This window comes from Myodes glareolus, chromosome 5 (assembly GCF_982192425.1).
Source record: "Myodes glareolus chromosome 5, mMyoGla1.1, whole genome shotgun sequence".
Classification (NCBI taxonomy): domain Eukaryota; kingdom Metazoa; phylum Chordata; class Mammalia; order Rodentia; family Cricetidae; genus Myodes; species Myodes glareolus.
In genome coordinates, this window is record NC_142030.1 from 97,193,354 (window position 1) to 97,211,354 (window position 18,001).

General features: G+C 46.8%; 1 protein-coding gene across 8 annotated transcripts in view; it reads right to left on the reverse strand.

The window, feature by feature from the left end:
• The window catches only part of Mgat5 (alpha-1,6-mannosylglycoprotein 6-beta-N-acetylglucosaminyltransferase), a 295,197-nt gene that overhangs the window by 189,090 nt on the left and 88,106 nt on the right, over window positions 1-18,001 (reverse strand). For 5 of the 8 annotated variants that reach the window (XM_087906586.1, XM_087906583.1, XM_087906578.1 and 2 more), the window contains one exon: window positions 7,030-7,419. In XM_087906586.1, the coding sequence (XP_087762712.1) occupies window positions 7,030-7,270 (241 nt within the window). In that variant the 5' untranslated portion in view covers window positions 7,271-7,419. Of the gene's footprint in view, window positions 1-7,029; window positions 7,423-18,001 lie in introns of all 8 variants that reach the window. The other 3 variants (XM_087906581.1, XM_087906579.1, XM_087906584.1) reach the window with 1 other exon arrangement.

Here is an 18,001-nt window from a genome sequence, read left to right on the forward strand (position 1 = left end):
TAGCCCCTCCAGGGTTTTTTTTTTTTTTTGTTTTGTTTTTTTAAATCAAATTTCTCCTTTGCTGTGTTCCAAGGAAGGGTGATTGTTCTCTGGCAGTGCCCTACTGTTCTCCAGGATAGGGCACCCACAAGAGCGGAAAAGTCCTTTCCCCACCACATGCCCAAAGCCTAGATAGTCGCTTGGGACACAGGAGAGGCTCCTGCTGCGTTAGCCTGAACCAGCAGAGTCCGAGTCCAGAAATAAAATATAGAAATAAAAGGGTACAGCCCAGGAATATAGAAATATAAATCTGTAAACTCAAACACATTTTGGAAAATATAAATAAATAAAGCTGGCAGCCATGCTAACCTTTAGCAAACACTTTCTGCCTTAAAATCCGACATCCTGGCAGCCATGTGTACAGAGGTAAACTTTTAACAGTTGTCTCCTGCTTCCCAGCTTCCCTGCTAGGCAGGTCCTGCAGACAAAGGTTAGCTTCTAACTGTTGCCTCTGTGGGACCCTTGGCTTGTGTTCCCTTAATTTTTAACTGTCCCCTTAGGTGACTCTACTCTCTGCCTTGCATACTTTCAGAGACAGTGCAAAGGGCTGGGTCAGCCCCAGGCTTTCACAAACACCCTAAGTTAACATTCTAATGTCCTGTGACCAACAGCTGTAAAACTTAAAATGTACTGTGACTTAAGTCTGACCTCAAGACTGTAAAAAGCTCTTTGACCTACACCCGGTACTTGATTTTACTGTAAGAGGAGCCCAAAAGAGGCCCCCATTGCCACAGCTACAGAAGCCGGATCTCTGGCTGTGGCCACGGCTGTGGCTGATATGCTTTGTGTGCCCCGTGGTGATTTTTTTTTTCTTTTTCTGGAACAAAGCTTGCTTCTGGCTTAACAGACTTTGGTGGGCTGTCCCCCATCACTGTGTGACACCCGGACCCAACACTAGGAGCTTCCCTGGGGCTAAACACTCCAGTGGCAGGGGATGGCAGAGTCACAGGATACAGCTGGACTACGGATCTCATTAAGCTGCATCTTCAGAATGAGAGGACTGAAGTGGCCCGGGCCTGGCCTTAGATAAGAGAGCACCATCGGGGATGGGAATTTGGGTCAAGCAGTCCGAGACAGATTGGGTCACCTCAGAAACAAGAACATCATTGACTAGAATGAATGACAGCATCTACCATGCCCTGAAAGGCACAGCCCATGAGGTGCTGGCCTGGGATAGGCAGGTGTGGCTAGGAGGCAGGAGCCAACACCCTCTGCACCCTACGGATGAATGCCCCCACTGTTCTGCACAGGCTGCTGGGGACCTTCCAGCAGCCCATCTGAATGACCAAGTCCCAAAAGGAGTTCCGAAGTCACTTTTCATTCTGCTTTCTGTTTCTTATGTCTTAAGAACTAAAGCAAGATAGAAAGACAGGAGAAACTGTGGGGACGAGGCCTGAAGGGGACACTTCATTGCAAAGAGGTCTTGAAGCCCCTTGTGCCCGAATCAAGAATTCCAGAACAGCTCGTCTGTACTGCAAAGAAATGACATTCCTTTCACATATAGATACTTTATGTTAAAATAACAATGAACTAGGCTGAGGCCTGAATGTATCCAACCTTGGATAGAGTTTTTATCATCTCCCCCAGCAACTAATATGCTTGTGTTCTCATTTTCCTTAACAAAATTAAGTAGCAAGGAGGATTTGGCCACAAGCTGTAAGTTGCTGGCTTCCTCAGACCAAATCAGACCAAAGGTTGCTGAATCCTTGAAGAGCATGACCAGAGAATGGGCTATGGTGACTGGGGAAGGGTGGATTCAGAATGTTTAGAAGTTGTGGGAAAGGAATGTTGCTGTCGCCATGGTTCTAAGTAAGTGAATCTGCTATAAACAATGAGAGTGGCCATTTGCCAACACAACTTTATGTACATCATTAAACAGCAGTGTGAATCTGGCTCATAGGCAAAGCCTACGATCAACAGTGCTGTTCCGGGATCTGGAAGCAGGGAGTCTAATGAATCAGGAACCATCTAAAACCAACTATGAAAACTCTATTTATAGTAGACCAAGATTCTCTGATTCTACCAATATGGGAATGGGAGAAGAGGTTGTTCTCTTTCCTCTCCTCTGACAAGCTCATACAAGTACATAATGCATTTTGGTAATGTTCACATATACTCTCTCTGTGTCTCTCTCTCTCTGTCTCTCTCCGTCTCTGTCTCTGTCTCTCTCTCTCTCATTCTCTGCTCACTCCTATCAAGTTCCTTCTCAGATGAAAAGTTTATTCAATCTACTAATGGGATCCCTTTAAGCTAACCCATTCCTGGACACACAGGACCAATTACTCACTCTTCCAGGGCAAATGTCTAGGCAGTATACTGACATGGGGTGTGTCTGTGACAGACAAGCAAGAGACGATCCACATAGCCCAGCTAAGCCACACAGAATCCCATAGTCTCAGCACCTGCCTGAGACAGGATTTCATGTAGCTCAGACTGGCCTCCAAAATTCCATCTGTAGCCAAAGATTACTTTGAACTCCTGATCCTCCTGCCTCCTCCAGGGCTGTCTATCTGTCAATGTTACCAATGGTGGCAAGTTAAAGGAGAAGTGGGGGCCATCAAAATGTCTCTCCAGCTTCCCAGGATTAGCACTAGGTCACACCCTAGCTAATATCACTGTCACTTGGTTACTCGTGTGCAAAATCCTAAACCAAGGAAACAGTGAGGTTACCAAACTCCAGACTCCAAAACAAAAACAAAGGAACATTACACAGCAGCCATCTGTGTTAGAAAACCTTTATTATCTCATCCAGGAGATATTGTTGATTGTCACAACTAGGGAGGGGCTACTGGTATCTCCTGCTAGAAGCTTACCACGTATGCTAGTGATCTTTAGCTGTCCACTTAACAAAGCCTATAATGGCCTGACAAGAGTTTTGGACACGTAACTTCTCTCTCTGGGCATGTCTTTGAGGGACTGTTGAACTTTTTAATTGATATGGGAAGGCCCAGCCCATTGTGGTGGCACTATTCCCAGCAGGAGGTCAAAGGCTATATAATTAAGCTATCTAGGCATGAGAATATGAGTGAGTCAGGAATGGAAACTGGGAGTGACCCAGCAAGCAGCGTTCCTCCGTGGTTCTTGTATCCAGGTTCCTGACTCAGCTTCCCTCAATGATGGACTCCGACCCTGAAGAGTAAGTCAAATAAATCCTTTCCCTCCCTAAGTTGCTTTTGGGCAGAATGCTGTATAACTGTGACAGAAGCAAACTAATACCCCATATAAATAAAATCTTCTTGAAATACAGACATATCTAACCTAAAACATCAGTAGGACCAGGAAACCCTGTCTCAGTGGACCTCACCACAGGAGGATCTTACATAGCTCAAGCATGCACACTCTGGTAAGTTCCAGAAACTCAGTCCCACAAGACCACTTAGATTGGCAAGTCAGCCTGGTGGGAGGAAAGCATGTTAGACCCGCTGATGACTCCCGATTCACTGTTTGCTGGTATGAGGGAAAAGAATGATTACTTCACTGACGGTCATCGTGAAAGGGTTGGAATAAATAATTCTTATAGGTGCTTTAATATACAATGTCCTGCGATGACACACACGGCTGAAATTCCAACAGAAGACTCAGAGGGGTGTGTGTGTGTGTGTGTGTGTGTGTGTGTGTGTGTAGGACTGTTATTCTGAAAACACTATCCATCTTGTTTGTTCTTTGTTTAAGATAGGGTCTCCCACTGCTCCAGGGCTCACCAAGTGGGCTAAGTCAGCTGGCCAGCGAGTCCAGGGATATAGCTTTCTCTGCCTCCCCAGTGCTGAGATTACAATAGTGCATCAAGTATGCCTGATTTTTTTTTTCATGGTTTCTGGTGATTAAATGCAGGTCCCCTAGTCCTCTTGTAAACTATCTCCCTCCCCAGTCCTGGGTTACTTTTATATTTTATACACACACACACACACACACACACACACACACACACACACACATGCATATGTGCTAAAAAGCTAAGATCAGATGCATTTTCTCTAAAATATGCAGGAAGTCTGCACTCTGAGCTTTTTTATCAACACATAATAGAAACAACTAGCAAGATCACAAGTCTATAAATATATAGCTCATATGTGTTTGTGTCACCCAGGGAAAAAGTTTGATAAACTGTGATTAGAGGAAATCACTGTTAAGTTGGTGTCCTTTCCCAACAAGGGTATAACAAAGTGAAAAGTTTCTGTACCCCGATGAGCCTCTCCACTGCCACAGCAACCCAAATCAGACCAAATCAAACCGAATTAGAAAAGGCCCAGGTTTAATGGCTACAAAGCTCCTGAATGGTTTTCCAGCTCCCCAGAGAGGAGCTGGGACAAGGAGACCACAAGCCTGTTTTCTGGAGGGCAGTTTAAGTTCCCTGTAGGAGTGGTCTTGAGCATCTCCGGGGGAGGGGACTTGGTGGACTTTCTGAGAGGTAGCAGGGTTTGGAGAGGGATGGGGGCGGGGGCTTGGAGTAGAGTTTCCACCCAAACATTCCAAACTCTTTGGATGTATGGACACCAGGCGCTGGGGTGAAGCTTCCACCAGAACACAAAGTATGTGTAGGATTAAAACCTTTAAGACGGCATCTATCACTGGCCACATCACACTTATGCAACACCAGTGCTCTGTGCTACTCTTTTCTCTCTGCCAGTAACTGATCTCTGAAACTGATGGACGACAGAAGTCATGTCAATGAGTCATATGACTTGTGTAGTTGGGCACCTCATATTTCTCTCTCTCTCTCTCTCTCTCTCTCTCTCTCTCTCTCTCATGTGTGTGTCTCTGTGTGTGCTTGTGAATGTGCGCATGTACACAGAGGCAAGAGGTTGACGCTGGATGCCTTCCTAGTTCGTTCTCCCCACTGAGACAGGGTCTCTTAGTGAGCCTGAAGCTCCTGATAGGCTGGCTGGTTAACAAGCCTTTCTGGCGCAGAGATTGTAGGTGCATGCTGCCGTTCATGTCTGGCCTTTTTACATGGGTGCGAGGGATCAAGTTCAGGTCCTCATGGTTGCATGGCAAGCACTTTACCAACTGAGCTACCCGCTCCCCAAGATTGTTGCTGACAAAGCTCGCAGAGATATATCACAAGCAGATGGTGTGACCATTCTGACCCCAAGAACTGAGAAAGAACAGCAGGGTTCCTCGGCCGTGGCTATCTTCTCTCTCTCTCTACACACACACACACACAGCACAGAACCAAGCTTTTGGGTGCCTGTGATTTACTAAGCCTGTATTCCAACTGCCCAATCACAGCCTACAGTAGCAGGAGGTCTAATCATCACGCGAGTGCTATATCCTCAAGGCCATATCCTTGACTGGGCCCCAAAGCAAACACCAGCTCTTCTACACCAACACAGTTGTCGTCTACAGCCAAAGTCCCAGACACTGAGCCCGCTGAAGTCGGGGTTGGATGGTTCAGTTTTCCATTTGATGACTAACAAGGGCTCACCCTCTAGAAACCCCGGTCATTCTGCATCCTCAGTGACCAAAGGGTATCCTGGGAGGTCAAATTTCCCAAGATAGCACAACCTGAAGTCCATCTGCCATGGAGATACTTCATAAGTGTTTGTATGCACATTTTTACACCATCAGGGTCAGACGAGATAAATGGCTCAGAGGGTAAAGGCACTGACCAGGCAAGCCTGACAGCCTGAGCTCCATTCTCAGGACCCGCATGGTCGAAGGAGAGAGCCAACTTCAGCCTAAAGGCTGTCTGTCCTCTGACCTCCACTATGTGCAGTGGTGCACGTGCCCAGATACACAAATGGATGGGCATGCACACATGATGATGATGGAAAAATCTATCAGAATATACACCAAACGCTGATCACGTTTATTGCAGAATATAATTTTATGCGACTTTCCTCTTTTGTTCTTCTGCTTATACCTTCAATTTTTCTAAATTTAGCATAACTTTTGCTAACAGAATATATTTCACATACGTACTTTATTATATATTATATTTATTATATATCATATATATATATATATATATATAAAATACGTGTGTGTGTGTGTGTGTGTGGTCTCATGTAACCCAGGCTAGCCACAAAGGCCCTCTGTAGCTGAGGATGACCCTATGCACTTGATCTTCAGGCATGTGCTACTATGCACAGATCCAGCCCAGAAGCTCCATGCATGCTAAACCCTCATGTGTCATTTTAAAAAGAACTTGAGGCACCTGAAAAGGAGCAATGAGCACAAGAAGATTTCTCTCAGGGTGAGCAAAATCAAAGACAAGCAATAAAGCCCGGGAAATCAAACATTAAAGCTACAGGGCAGTTTATTAGCTCTACGCTGACCTTGATGTTATCCAAAACATCAGCCTCCTCACCCGGTCCCCCTCCACTGAATCTAATTACATTTTGTTTAAGGGCAGATAATGAAAATGTTTGTCTCATTCCCTGAGCACACTCCTCTGAGCACAGCCTAGAAATATGTTGACAGATTGGGGACTGACTACAGACATGATCCAGAGAGCTCAAGTGTGCTGACTGGCATATGCCTGGGGACAGGGGTGTCTGCGTGGACAGGAGCTTAGAGTCCCACAAAGAGCGCTGTATTACCTTTCTAAAAGTAGAGTTGTGGGTTGGGGAGGTGGTTCTGTCAGTAGAAGGGCTTGCTGGACAAGCATGAAGACCTGAGTTCAGATCCCCCAAATCCACATACAGCTAGATACAGTAGCATGCTTGTATAATCCCAGTGTGTCTACACAGAGATGGGAGGCAGAGACAAGAAAATCTCTCAGAGGGTCAGCAGCTGCCAAGAAGAGACTTTGTTGCAGACAAAGTAAAATGTAAGGACTCACACCTGAGATTATCCTCTGACCTCTGGCATGTTCGTATCCACAACTCGTATAAAGAAATACAGAGATGAAAAGGACACACATACAAAACCAAATATGATCACTGCCCATGAGAACAGAGAATCTTCAGACCGTAACAAGACCACAATGTCCCTCCAAAGTCGAGGCACGCCCAGTGGAGCAAGCCATCCCCGTGCCTTCACACTCACCATAAGCTGTCATGACACCGGCATACGGGCCATCCACCACGTTCCTGTTTTCTTCGGCCAGCGCTTTAATGTACCTTTTGCTGAGATCCAGGATCTGCTCCCGCAGCATGGAGCTGCTCTCAGGCTGAGTTCGTTGCTGGATGGTGAAGTGCAGAAGCATCATCCCCCATATAAAGCCAAAAGTCACCAGGAAGAAGCCCAGCTTCTGAGAGGACAACTTCCAGGGAGTGAAGAAAGCCATCTCTCTCTAGCAAGGTCGCCCTCCCTTGGCTCTCAAGGCGCAGAAGGTGAAGGCAAGTTCATGGTGCAGGCTGGGGCGGAGGGTGCACACACGGCCGCCGCTCTCACTCCGGCTCCTGAGTCAGCTGATTTCCTTCCCTGGCTTCCATTCTGCTGTGAAGGAGGAGCACAGTTAGCAATGTGGTCGTAACCAAACGCAACGATCAGGAACTGCATCTGCACTGAGGTCACTTTCCACGAAATACCCACTTGCGTCTGGCTCCGTGTGCTTTAGGCTAAAATCTGGGAGCCGGGGGGCGGGGGGCAGAAGAGAAATGTGGCAAAGCACCATAAAGTTGTACAAATATACTGGAGGAAGTGTGCGTCTGAGTGTGTGGACACAGGTGTGGAAGGGCTGTCCCCCTTCTAGACCTCGTTCAAAACAGGAAGTGCAGTTTTGCAAGGTACAGAGGAGATGGAAGGATATGCCACCAAATGTCAGCAAGCCCAAGGGGAGGGCAGAGTCCCGGGGCCACTTTGTATTTTGTGTCTGTGTAACTTGAACTTAGAAAGTCATGACGAGCTTGGAGCGAAGTCTGTGCACACAGCTTGAGAGCTGTGTAAGAAAGTAGAAGCGTCTTCAGAGAGCGCTAAGAAGGAAAGGGGAGAGGGTCCTGTGTTGTTCAAACACGGTTGGATTTCACGATCAGTGTGGCAGGGTAACTGACTTTGGGGAGGGGAAGACGCCAGAGGCACAGGTAGGGTCTTTTTGCTCCAGCTTTATGCTAAGCATTCGTTCTATCGCCAGCCTCTTGCCCCAGCTATCTTGGAGCAAAAGCTGCACCTCGCAGGATCGCATGCCTGCTGCACAGGAAACCCAAAGCACCTGGCTGGCTGGCAGCTTCTCCGCGGTTCTCACTTTCACTGCCGTCATGAGGCAAAACGAAAATTCAAGAGCAGAGTTTTGATGTGAAGGTGTTCCTCTCCCATCTGATAACAGCACAGACAGGGCCTGTGATCTCTATTGGGGTTTCTCAGCAAGGTGGGCCTGAGGAGAGGTTGCAGGCGGGTTGATGGGTATGCCCAGATCATGGCGTTAAACATTTTGTCACAATGATAGAAAACCGACACAGGGGGGGCCCCGTGTCCTGTTTAAAGAACGCTTGGGACAAAGATCCAGACTCTCCTGCTTCCACTGGGATGATAAATCCCTCATAAACTGAAAATATCATTAAGTAGAAATCATGTTTAATACACTTAAAACCAGCCAAGCAACGTAGTTTTAGCTTAGTCTTTTTAAATCATATTCAGAACGTTTGTTTTGGACTGTACTGTTCAGCACAGTCACCCAACTAACATAAAACCTACTTTGCAATGAAGTGTGTATCTCATGTAATCTATGGAACACAACACTGAAAACTGAAAACAGAATGGGTACATAGCTTCTCACGCCACTCTGAAGTTCCAATATTTAGGTCAAAGGATCAGAAGTCGAGCACTACCTAAGTGCATCTGCTCAGAGGAAGACAATAGTCAGGCCTGGGGACATAGTTAGGCTTGGGGACACAGAGCATTCGGTTTAAAGCTTCCTAACAGATGTAAAGTCACAGCTTCAATCTCCAGCACGTCAGTTAGGTAGAGGTAAGAGGATCAGGAATTCAAGGCTATCTTTGGCTACACAAGGGGTTCCAGGCTTTCTCAAAAAAAAAAAAAAAACACAAAAACAAACAAACAAATGGGTGGAGGTCTCAGTGGGTAAAGACCGTATATCTTTTGCAAGTACAAGGAGCAGCCCTGCAAAGCTGGGTAGGTGTGCCGGCCATCTGTAAGCCCCAGCACTTGGGAGACAGCCTCAAAGGAAGCTGGTTAGCTAAGACTAAATAAGTTGGCAAGCACTGAGTTCAACTGAGAAACTCTGCCACAATAGATCAAGGGGAGTGAAATTAACCCTGGGTCTTCACATGCACATTGCATACATGTATGCCCATACATAAGGGAACATATACGCCCTACATGCACATGACACATGAAAAGTCAGATAAATAGGAAGGAGGAAGGGAGGGAGGAAGAAATTGAGAAAGACAAACAGGACTGAGTGGTGGTGGTGGAGCAAGCCTTTAGCCACAGTACTTGGGAGGCAGAGGCAGATGGATCTCTGAGTTCAAGGCCAGCTTGGTCCATAAAGTTCCTGGACAGCCAGGACTGTTACACAGAGAAACTCTGACTCAGGAAAAAAAAAAAAAAAAGACAAACAGGCCGACAATGACCACAGGGGGACAAAGTATCTGATGGTTACACGTCCTTGTCTTAGGGGCACAATGGCACTTCCAAATGGTGGCCAGTGGAATGGCATTTTCCCTCTATAGACTGAGTACCTGCTGAGCCCAGGCATGGGGATTGAACATGAGCAAGACGGACCACCCACCCTCAGAGGGCTAACACTTTGAACACCATCTCTCCCCCCACACCCAGTACATGAAGCAGCATTTCCTTCTAGATCATCCACTCATTATCACCTCAGATCTGAGGGGACTTTCCCTGGCCGTGTTAGCAGGGGGCCATAGCCAAAAGGGGACCTTCTGGGTGTTTTCTGTGACCATTTTAGAGACCGATCTTAACTGCTGACAAGATTACCCATAAACCTTCCGACAGCAAGTCCCATCCACTTCCTGAGTGAACCCTACTGATGAGGTTGATGAAGGTTGATGAAGAATGACAGGGGTTAAGTCACAGGACGGGCCTGAGCAAAAACCAGAGCGAAGACCAGGCCTTCGGTAGGAGGCTTTGCTTCGGAAAGGGCCAAACTACCCAGATGGTACATCCTAGGAGTAAGATGCGGGCTAAGCCAGCCAAATTATTCCAGCTCAGTGGGAGGCTAGCATCCAGATCCACCTGGGAGATGGGCCTCTGGCCATGCCTGTGAAGGATTCTCTTGATTGCACTGATCAGTGTGGAAAGACTCATCTTAACTGTGGGTGAAAGCATTCCCTGGGCTGGCAACCTGAACTGTATGCAATGGAGAGGCAGAGCTAGGATTCACTGCTCCCTGTTCCTGATGGTGGATGGGATGTGACCGGTTGCTTAGGCTTCTGCCACCCTGACATCCCCACCATGATGGACTTGGAGCCAAGTTTTGCTCACTGGATTGTATCGTAGCAATAGGAACAGAATCAAGACACTCAGAGAGGTCCACATTTGGTATACCTCTGAACTCCTCTACAGGGGTTCAGAGCCCTTGTGGGCTCTAACCAAAAGCAACCATAGAATTTCCAGGAATGGCTTTTTCTCTCATAGAAAGCAGAATGTGAAACAACAGAAACTATCAGCACACAGAGAGCCACCTTAGCATCCACCTCCATGATTCCTACTAGGAAGGAAGCTGCTATGACTTCAGGAGTCTGTCTCACTGAGAAGATAGGAAGATCCCCGCATGTAGGATGCCAGGCTTTAGGATAGCATCCTTACTGAATCTTGGTGCCATGAGAGGACTTGATGATCAGCAGTAACACACACACACACACACACACACACACACACACACACACACACACGATGGAAAGAACTCAGACCAACAGCGATCAGAAAGCAAGCATTCAAACTAAGAAAGTCTGCAGCAAGTCTGTTTACAACACTAATCACTCAGGCCTAGGGAGATAGCTCAGTAAGAACGGTGCTTGCCTGGCAACCTGAAGACCTGAGTTCTATACACCAAAAGCCACGTAAAAAGCTGGACATGGTGGTGACTTCTAATCCGGTGCCAATGAAACTGTCAGACCCCTGAGACCTACCCTACCTGGCAAGTGAGAGACCCTGTGTCTCTGGTTGGATCCAGAGAAACAATACCTGAGGCTGACTTCAGGTCTCTACATGCATGTGCATGTGCACCAACACACACATAAATATGCACACTGCCCACATACACAAGGAAAGGAGAGCGAAACAGTTCACCCTAAAGGCTAGTACCACCCCCTTCCTTTCTTCTCTTCTTCCTTCTTCCCTTCCTTCCTCCCTCCCTTCCCAATCAAAATAATAAAATTTTTGGCAAGGACACATGTCAGTTCTAATAACAAAAGAAGAAAAACACACTTTATACCCAGATTCGCAGAGTCCCCAAAAAACCAACAAGGAGACTGAGTCCCATATATAAAAGCAAAGAGCCTTTTTCCTTCCTTCCTTCCTTCCTTCTTTCCTTCTTTCCTTCTTTCCTTCCTTCCTTCCTTCCTTCCTTCCTTCCTTCCTTCCTTCCTTTCTTTCTTTCTTTTGGTTTTTTGCGACAGAGTTTCTCTGTATAACAGCCCTAGCTGTCCGGGAACAGTCCTCTACTCTTGTAGACCAGGCTGGCCTTGAACTCACAGAGCTCCGCCTGCCTCTGCCTCCTGAGCCTGGGATTAAAGGCGTGCACCACCACTGCCTGGTGAGCCTTTATTCTTGCACAAGTTCAGGAACTGAACTCAGACTCTCAGTGTGCCCAAGGTATTGGCACAACTGGAAAGCCCTGAGAACAGCAGGGGTGGGTTTTTATATAGCAGAGGGTTTTTTTAAGGTTCAGGACCCCTGACTGGCTCACATTTGTCTAGGGGTGCCCTGGTGAAAAGGGGATGGTATATGCTGGGCTGAGGGACACCAAGTGATCCTATTTACAATAGCTGGAACTTTAGGAATTTCCTTTGGATGGTCTGTACCTGGGTGGAGCATGGGTGGTCTCAGTTCGTGGTTTTTCGTGGAACCATGTATTGCCATAGTGCAAACTGAGACTCAGGCCAACCTTTCTGCTGGTCTATACAGCCTGTCTTGGCAGGTGTGTACCAAGCTGCCCTGGGTCCTACAAGTACATTCAACATCTTTAATCATTGGGGAAAGGAGAACTAAATACCACACAAGCAACAAGAATTCACTTTGAACCCATTAGGATGGTTACTGAGGGCATCAGATGTCGGGATGGAACCTGCGGACTGTGAGTAGGTAAAGAAAATGGTACACCCTGTGGGAAACAGCCCAGTAGCTACTCAAATGCCCCCACGGGGGTATAGACCATTCTGCACTCAGGAATTCCAGCTAGAGAAACAATAACAGGATGTCCCCACATATTTAAAAACAAAACACAGCAGGGCTACGGTGGTGCACGCCTTTAATCGTGAGCCAGAGGCAGGAGAATCTCTGGAATCTCTGTGAGCTGGGGCCAGCCTGATCTACAAAGCCAGTTCCAGAATAGACAAGGCATTTTACACAGAGAAAATTCTGTCTTGGGAAAAACAAACAAGCAAAAACAAAAAATCACCCTTGTACCAAGCGTGGTGAGGCACGCATGTGAATGGCGAGCTCACGTATTCCAGTTCTCAGGTCTCTGAGCTTTTGAGATCAATGGTCTACAAAGCCAGTTCTAGGCCTGCCAGGGATACACAGTGAGACCCTGTCTCAAAAAAACAAAACAAAGAAGAAAATCTTGTATACATCCTTTACAACAGACCAAAACTAAAACAACACAAATGAACATCAACTAATCAACTGGCCAAACAGGAATATGCAAACCAGTTTTTAGACAGAATAGTATTTAGACAGAAAAAGGAGAAATCAGTGATGCTACATGTGTGACCCAAGAACACTCTGCTAAGTGAGCAAGAAAAGGTTGCTAGAAACTATGTATTATATAGTCCTGGTGTGGGCCCCATGGCGACCATTGCTGCAGGACAAAGTCCCAGCATTTCAACACTGTGGACCACCCTCTCCAGCCCCTTTTTACTCTCATTTTTAATGATTCTCAATATTAATGTCTTTCCCTTTGGGAAATTTTGTGCAGGCTTTGGTAATGGATAAAAATGCATACAGTGGTGGCCTGTCTAAACAAAATAATCCTCTGGAAAAACATCTTGCCACTTTGGAAACAGGAAATCCATTGTGTCCTCCTAATTACACCACGAACAGGAATTTTAGAGATTTACTAGAGCACCTGATCCCAAGGATGAAACGCTACAATTCAGATGCAGAGCCTCAGGTCATTAAGGGCAAGAGTTCAGTTAATAAGTGCAGAGAAATCAGAATGGTACAGTCTAATGTGGGAAAAGAGTAAGACATCAGGACCTTCCTTTGGAGATAGTAAGACTAAGCCGCAAAGGGGCACATTTAGGGAAGAGCTCAGTGCTTATGCCCTTAAGGAATGAAAATTGGCTCCCAGTGTCTGGTCCCTAGAAGAAGTCCTTTTCCCAAGGTCAGGCATTAGGATAAGGGTCTCGTTCCCTGGGTGCTTGAGGAAAGTTCCTGCTGGCTAGGTCAATCAATCTCTTTATTTCTGGAAAGAGAAACCTATGGCCCTTCCTTAGTCAAGGTCAATGCTAGATTCCTCAACCCCTCCTCTCAAACCACACCCCAGTTCACGAGCCAATTTAATCCTGTGTGCAACTATAGACCATAAAAGGTTAAACCTGCTGCAGCCATTCCTGATTTACCTTTCTTCGCCTGCCTCCCCACCCCCACCCCCAAATACATACACTGAAGAGTCCAAGAATAAAATATAGAAATATAAAGTTGTAAGTACAAACACCACATTTTGAGAGAAAAAAAATAAAGCTGGCAGCCCCTGTTAACCTTTAACAAATGCTTTCTGCCTTAAAGTCAGACATCCCGGCAGCCATGTGTAAACTTTTAACAGTTGTCTCCTGCCTCCCAGCTTCCCTGCTAGGCAGATCCTGCAGACAAAAGGTTAGTTTCTAACCGTTGCCTCTGTGGGATCCTTGGCTTGTATTCCCTTAATTTTTAACTGTGACTCTACTCTCTGCCTTGCATTCTTTCAGGGACAGTGAAAAGGCTGGGTCTAAATAGGTTGTGGTGAGGCAGATGTGTCCTAAATGGTTCTCAAAGGCTCATGAGTTTGAACACTTGGTCCCCACTGGTGGCACTGTTCAGAGCCTTGCTGGAGAAGGTGGGGCACTGGAGGTGGGCCTTCAGAGTCTAGATTTGTTTTCCCTCTGTCCTCAGATTTGTGACTGTATAAGCAAAGTGATCAGCAGCCTCGCATTCCCGCCACCCTGCCTTCCCTCCCATGCCGGACTGTGTCCCTTCTTAGCCCGTGAGCCAGCCTTTACCTCTGATGATACTTCTTGCCAGGTCCTGGCCATAGGAAATAACCACTGCAGATAAGTAACTATGAATACACCGCAACAATGCATTCTACATGGTGAGAATGGCAACATGTGTGAATCATCTTCCAGCAGGGCAGTGAGAACGAAAGGCCCCCAAAAGCTGAAGGTGGGGAGACTGAAGTTCTGTTTAGTGAATAGGTTTCTTGGGTCTCCAGCAGTCTCCTTCCCCATCCTCCAGGGTCCAGAAAGACCACACCGACCACACCACATCATCACAAAGGGCAGACCAAGGCTATCAGCACAACACTTACGGAGCCATTTGCCTGTAGTTCCCCAAACATGGATGGCCACTCTAACCATCTCTGCATCAACCTCAGAGGCTTTGCTCCAGGTGGCTCCTGGCACATGGTGCCTGGCAGATGCTGTTCGGATGAGGACATTTCAGCAAACAGCCCAGCCCAAAGCAGTGAGTGAAAGACCCCTGAATTGGGTGTCCTCCCCTCGGAGACCCCGACGCCCAAGAACCAAGACCAGTCCACTGGATACAAACGCAAGAGGCACTTTATTATTCGCATAGGCGCCTGGCGGATGCTCCAGCCTTCAGGTGACTGAGCGTGCCGGGCTAGGTTCGGGGCTGGTCTGGACTATAGCTGCAATGGAAACTGAGGCAGGCGGGTGGGGGTCTTTCAGTGAGAACCACTTTGACCAAGCAAATCCTTCTAACTAAGCCTCCCTGGAGGCCCCCTGTGTTTCATCAGTTCCTGGCCCTGGAGAGGGTGGACAAAGCTAGAGAGGCCCTGCTAAGGGTGGTGGTGCAAGCCTTTAATCCCAGTACTCCAGACTCAGAGGCAGGTGACCTCTGTGAGTTCAAGGTCAGCTCTGGTCCACACAGAGAAACCCTGTCTCGAAAAACAAACAAACAAACAAACAAACAAACAAAAAGCTAGAGGTGCTCACTCATACAGCAGTGAAGCCAGCACCAATCCAGGGCCCACCAGGCCCACAGACAACATCATACAATTTGATTGTGACTGCCTGCTCTAACTCGGTCCATTTTATACTTCTGTCAGAACCACGTACTACCTGAATCCGTTCCTATCTATCTTTAACCTTGGCTAAGAGACCCATCTTTACCTTCATTCTCTCTGATAATATTCAGGATTTCCCAAGCCATCTGTGCTTGTGCTTGCCTCCGTTAGCTTTGCAACCCACACCCACACATCCAGAGTCTTGACTCAACCTCACCTCCTGCTTAAATACTCCTGGGTCCCCAGAATAGCAGAGCCCATCCTCCTTGGAACAGAAAGGGCAATCCTGAGGAACTTATCTACTGTTCAACAACACAGTCTTGCTTCGGCTTTCCTACAGGCTCTGTGAGGTCCCAAAAGGTAAGGAATCCTAGAGCTGGGGAGATGGCTCAGATGGCTTTGCAAGCTTGAAGACCTAAGTTCAAACCCCAGAATCTACAGTAAAAAGCCAGGAGTGTTGATTCTGGCACAGAAAAGTGGAGCTACATGGAGCCCTGGGGCTCACACCCTAGACAGCACAGTCAAACTGCTGAGCTCAGGACAAGTAAGAGGTCCATGACAAAAGATGAGGGCACCAAGGAGACAGATGGTGAAGCAGTAAGGGTGTTTGTTTTGCAATCATATCAGCCTGAACTGGATCCCCAGAACTCATGAGAAGGTGGAAGGAGAGATCTGACTTCGCAAAGTTATCCTCTGACCTCCACTTCTGTGCCGTGGAGCGTGTGCGAGCACACACACAGTAATAACAACAGCTTGTAACAACTAAGGTGGACAGAACCTAAGTGACAACATCCAGGGCTGACCTCTGGCTTCCATACGCAGTCATGCATACACAGCATATGTAAAATACAGGAACAGAGAATGAAGAAGCAAGGGAGCCATCTATGGCCGCTATAAGTCACCTCGGTCATACAGGAATGGCCACAGGGAAAGGACAGCAGAGAGATGGTGGAAAAGCCCCAAACACAGAAAACACTTGGAAATCTTTGATTCACAGCTTTATTCTACCTATGGCTAAAATGCAGACCATTCTAGAACCACAGGGTATTTTATAAGTTGGGTGACTAGGGTTTTCACACTGTGCTCCAAAGGATTTTTCAAAAGGTTCCAGAAAGTCCACAAATGCTTCATATTTTGTTTAACATAGATTTTCAGGGCTAGTGAGATGGCTCAGTGGGTAAAGGTGCCTGCCTCCAAGGCTGAGAGCCTGCGTTTGCTTGCCAGGATCCATAGAGTAGAGTGAGAGACCAAATTCCAGCAAGCTCTGCTCTGACTGGCACATCTACCCTAAAACACAAATAAACAAATGTACCTTAAAAATCAAATACAATGTTTTCAAAGATCCTGAACACACCTTTCTGTCTCTCCTGCCCAGCCATTCGCTTCATGAGTGTCCACTTACAGCAGGGAGGGGCAGTGAAGGTACAAATCTTACTGGGAAGAGGACAGAAGGAGGACAAGGGTGACCAGGAAGCTGTGACTACCCTGTCACCTATGACTGCCCCATGTTCTGTGAGGTCCACTCACAAAAACCATAAAATTATTCACACTTGAAAGAACTTTCCACCCACACAGTTTGAAACCACAACAACCCGGAGAATTCTGAAAACATTGCCGGCCTTCTGACACAGCAGGAGACCTTGCCATCCACAAAATTTACACTCAAGAGCCTAACACGCAATCAAGTTATAAAAATAAATGGGAGGGACCCAAAAATATTTTAAAGAAGTTTACAGTTTTGGCCTTGTGGTGGTGGCACACACCTTTACTCCCAGCACTCTGAAGGCAGAGGCAGGAGGATCTCTGTGAGTTTGAGGCCAGCCTGGTCTACAGAGTGAGTCTGAGGACAGCTAGGGCTGTTACACAGAGAAACCTTGTCTCAAAAAGCCAAAAGAAAAGAAAGAAAAGTATAAGAAAATAGACATGAATGTCAACGCCTAAGTGACTCCAGAGTTAAAGAAAACCATTATAAAAAGAATTAAAATTATCTTAAATATAGGGAGCAATAGCATCATGAGAAAAGCCATTAATGAATGATTGCTCAATGACCAGACATCCTACAAGAAGGCCCTCTGGCTTTATCCAGGGAGAAGCCAGGCTGGGTGCTGATCCACACCAAGAGTACTCTATCTGTAGAAAAAGGACAGCGATCCATCCAAAAAACTAGACCAGATTAAGATCACTCGGTTAAAGTCTAGCTGGTGCGACATAGCCATCAGACAGTTATGAGACTCAGACCTTAGAATGGATTCACCAACTCTTAGATAAGGACAGTCAATGCACACGCCACAGACTGCTGCAGCAGTCTCAGAGTCCCAAACACCCCAGGTATGAACGTTCTTTGCAAAGGAATTAGGCAGACACACACTAGATGCTAAGTCCATTTGTTCTGCAATTTATCAAGTCAAAGTCAAGTCTCCCAAACAATACAGCAGTCTTGGGTCAGCCTAGCTGGCATCTCAAGCCCTCAGAACACACAAATGATGGATTAGATCATGTGCGCATAGCTTGCCCTTCAACCCCTACCCCACCTACAGATTTACCTAGAGTTTTCTAAAAGGTAGAGGTGCAGATACACCAAAGATATTGATTCAGTTCATTTGGGGTGTGGCCCAAACAGAGGGATGTCATATACAATCTCCCTAAAAA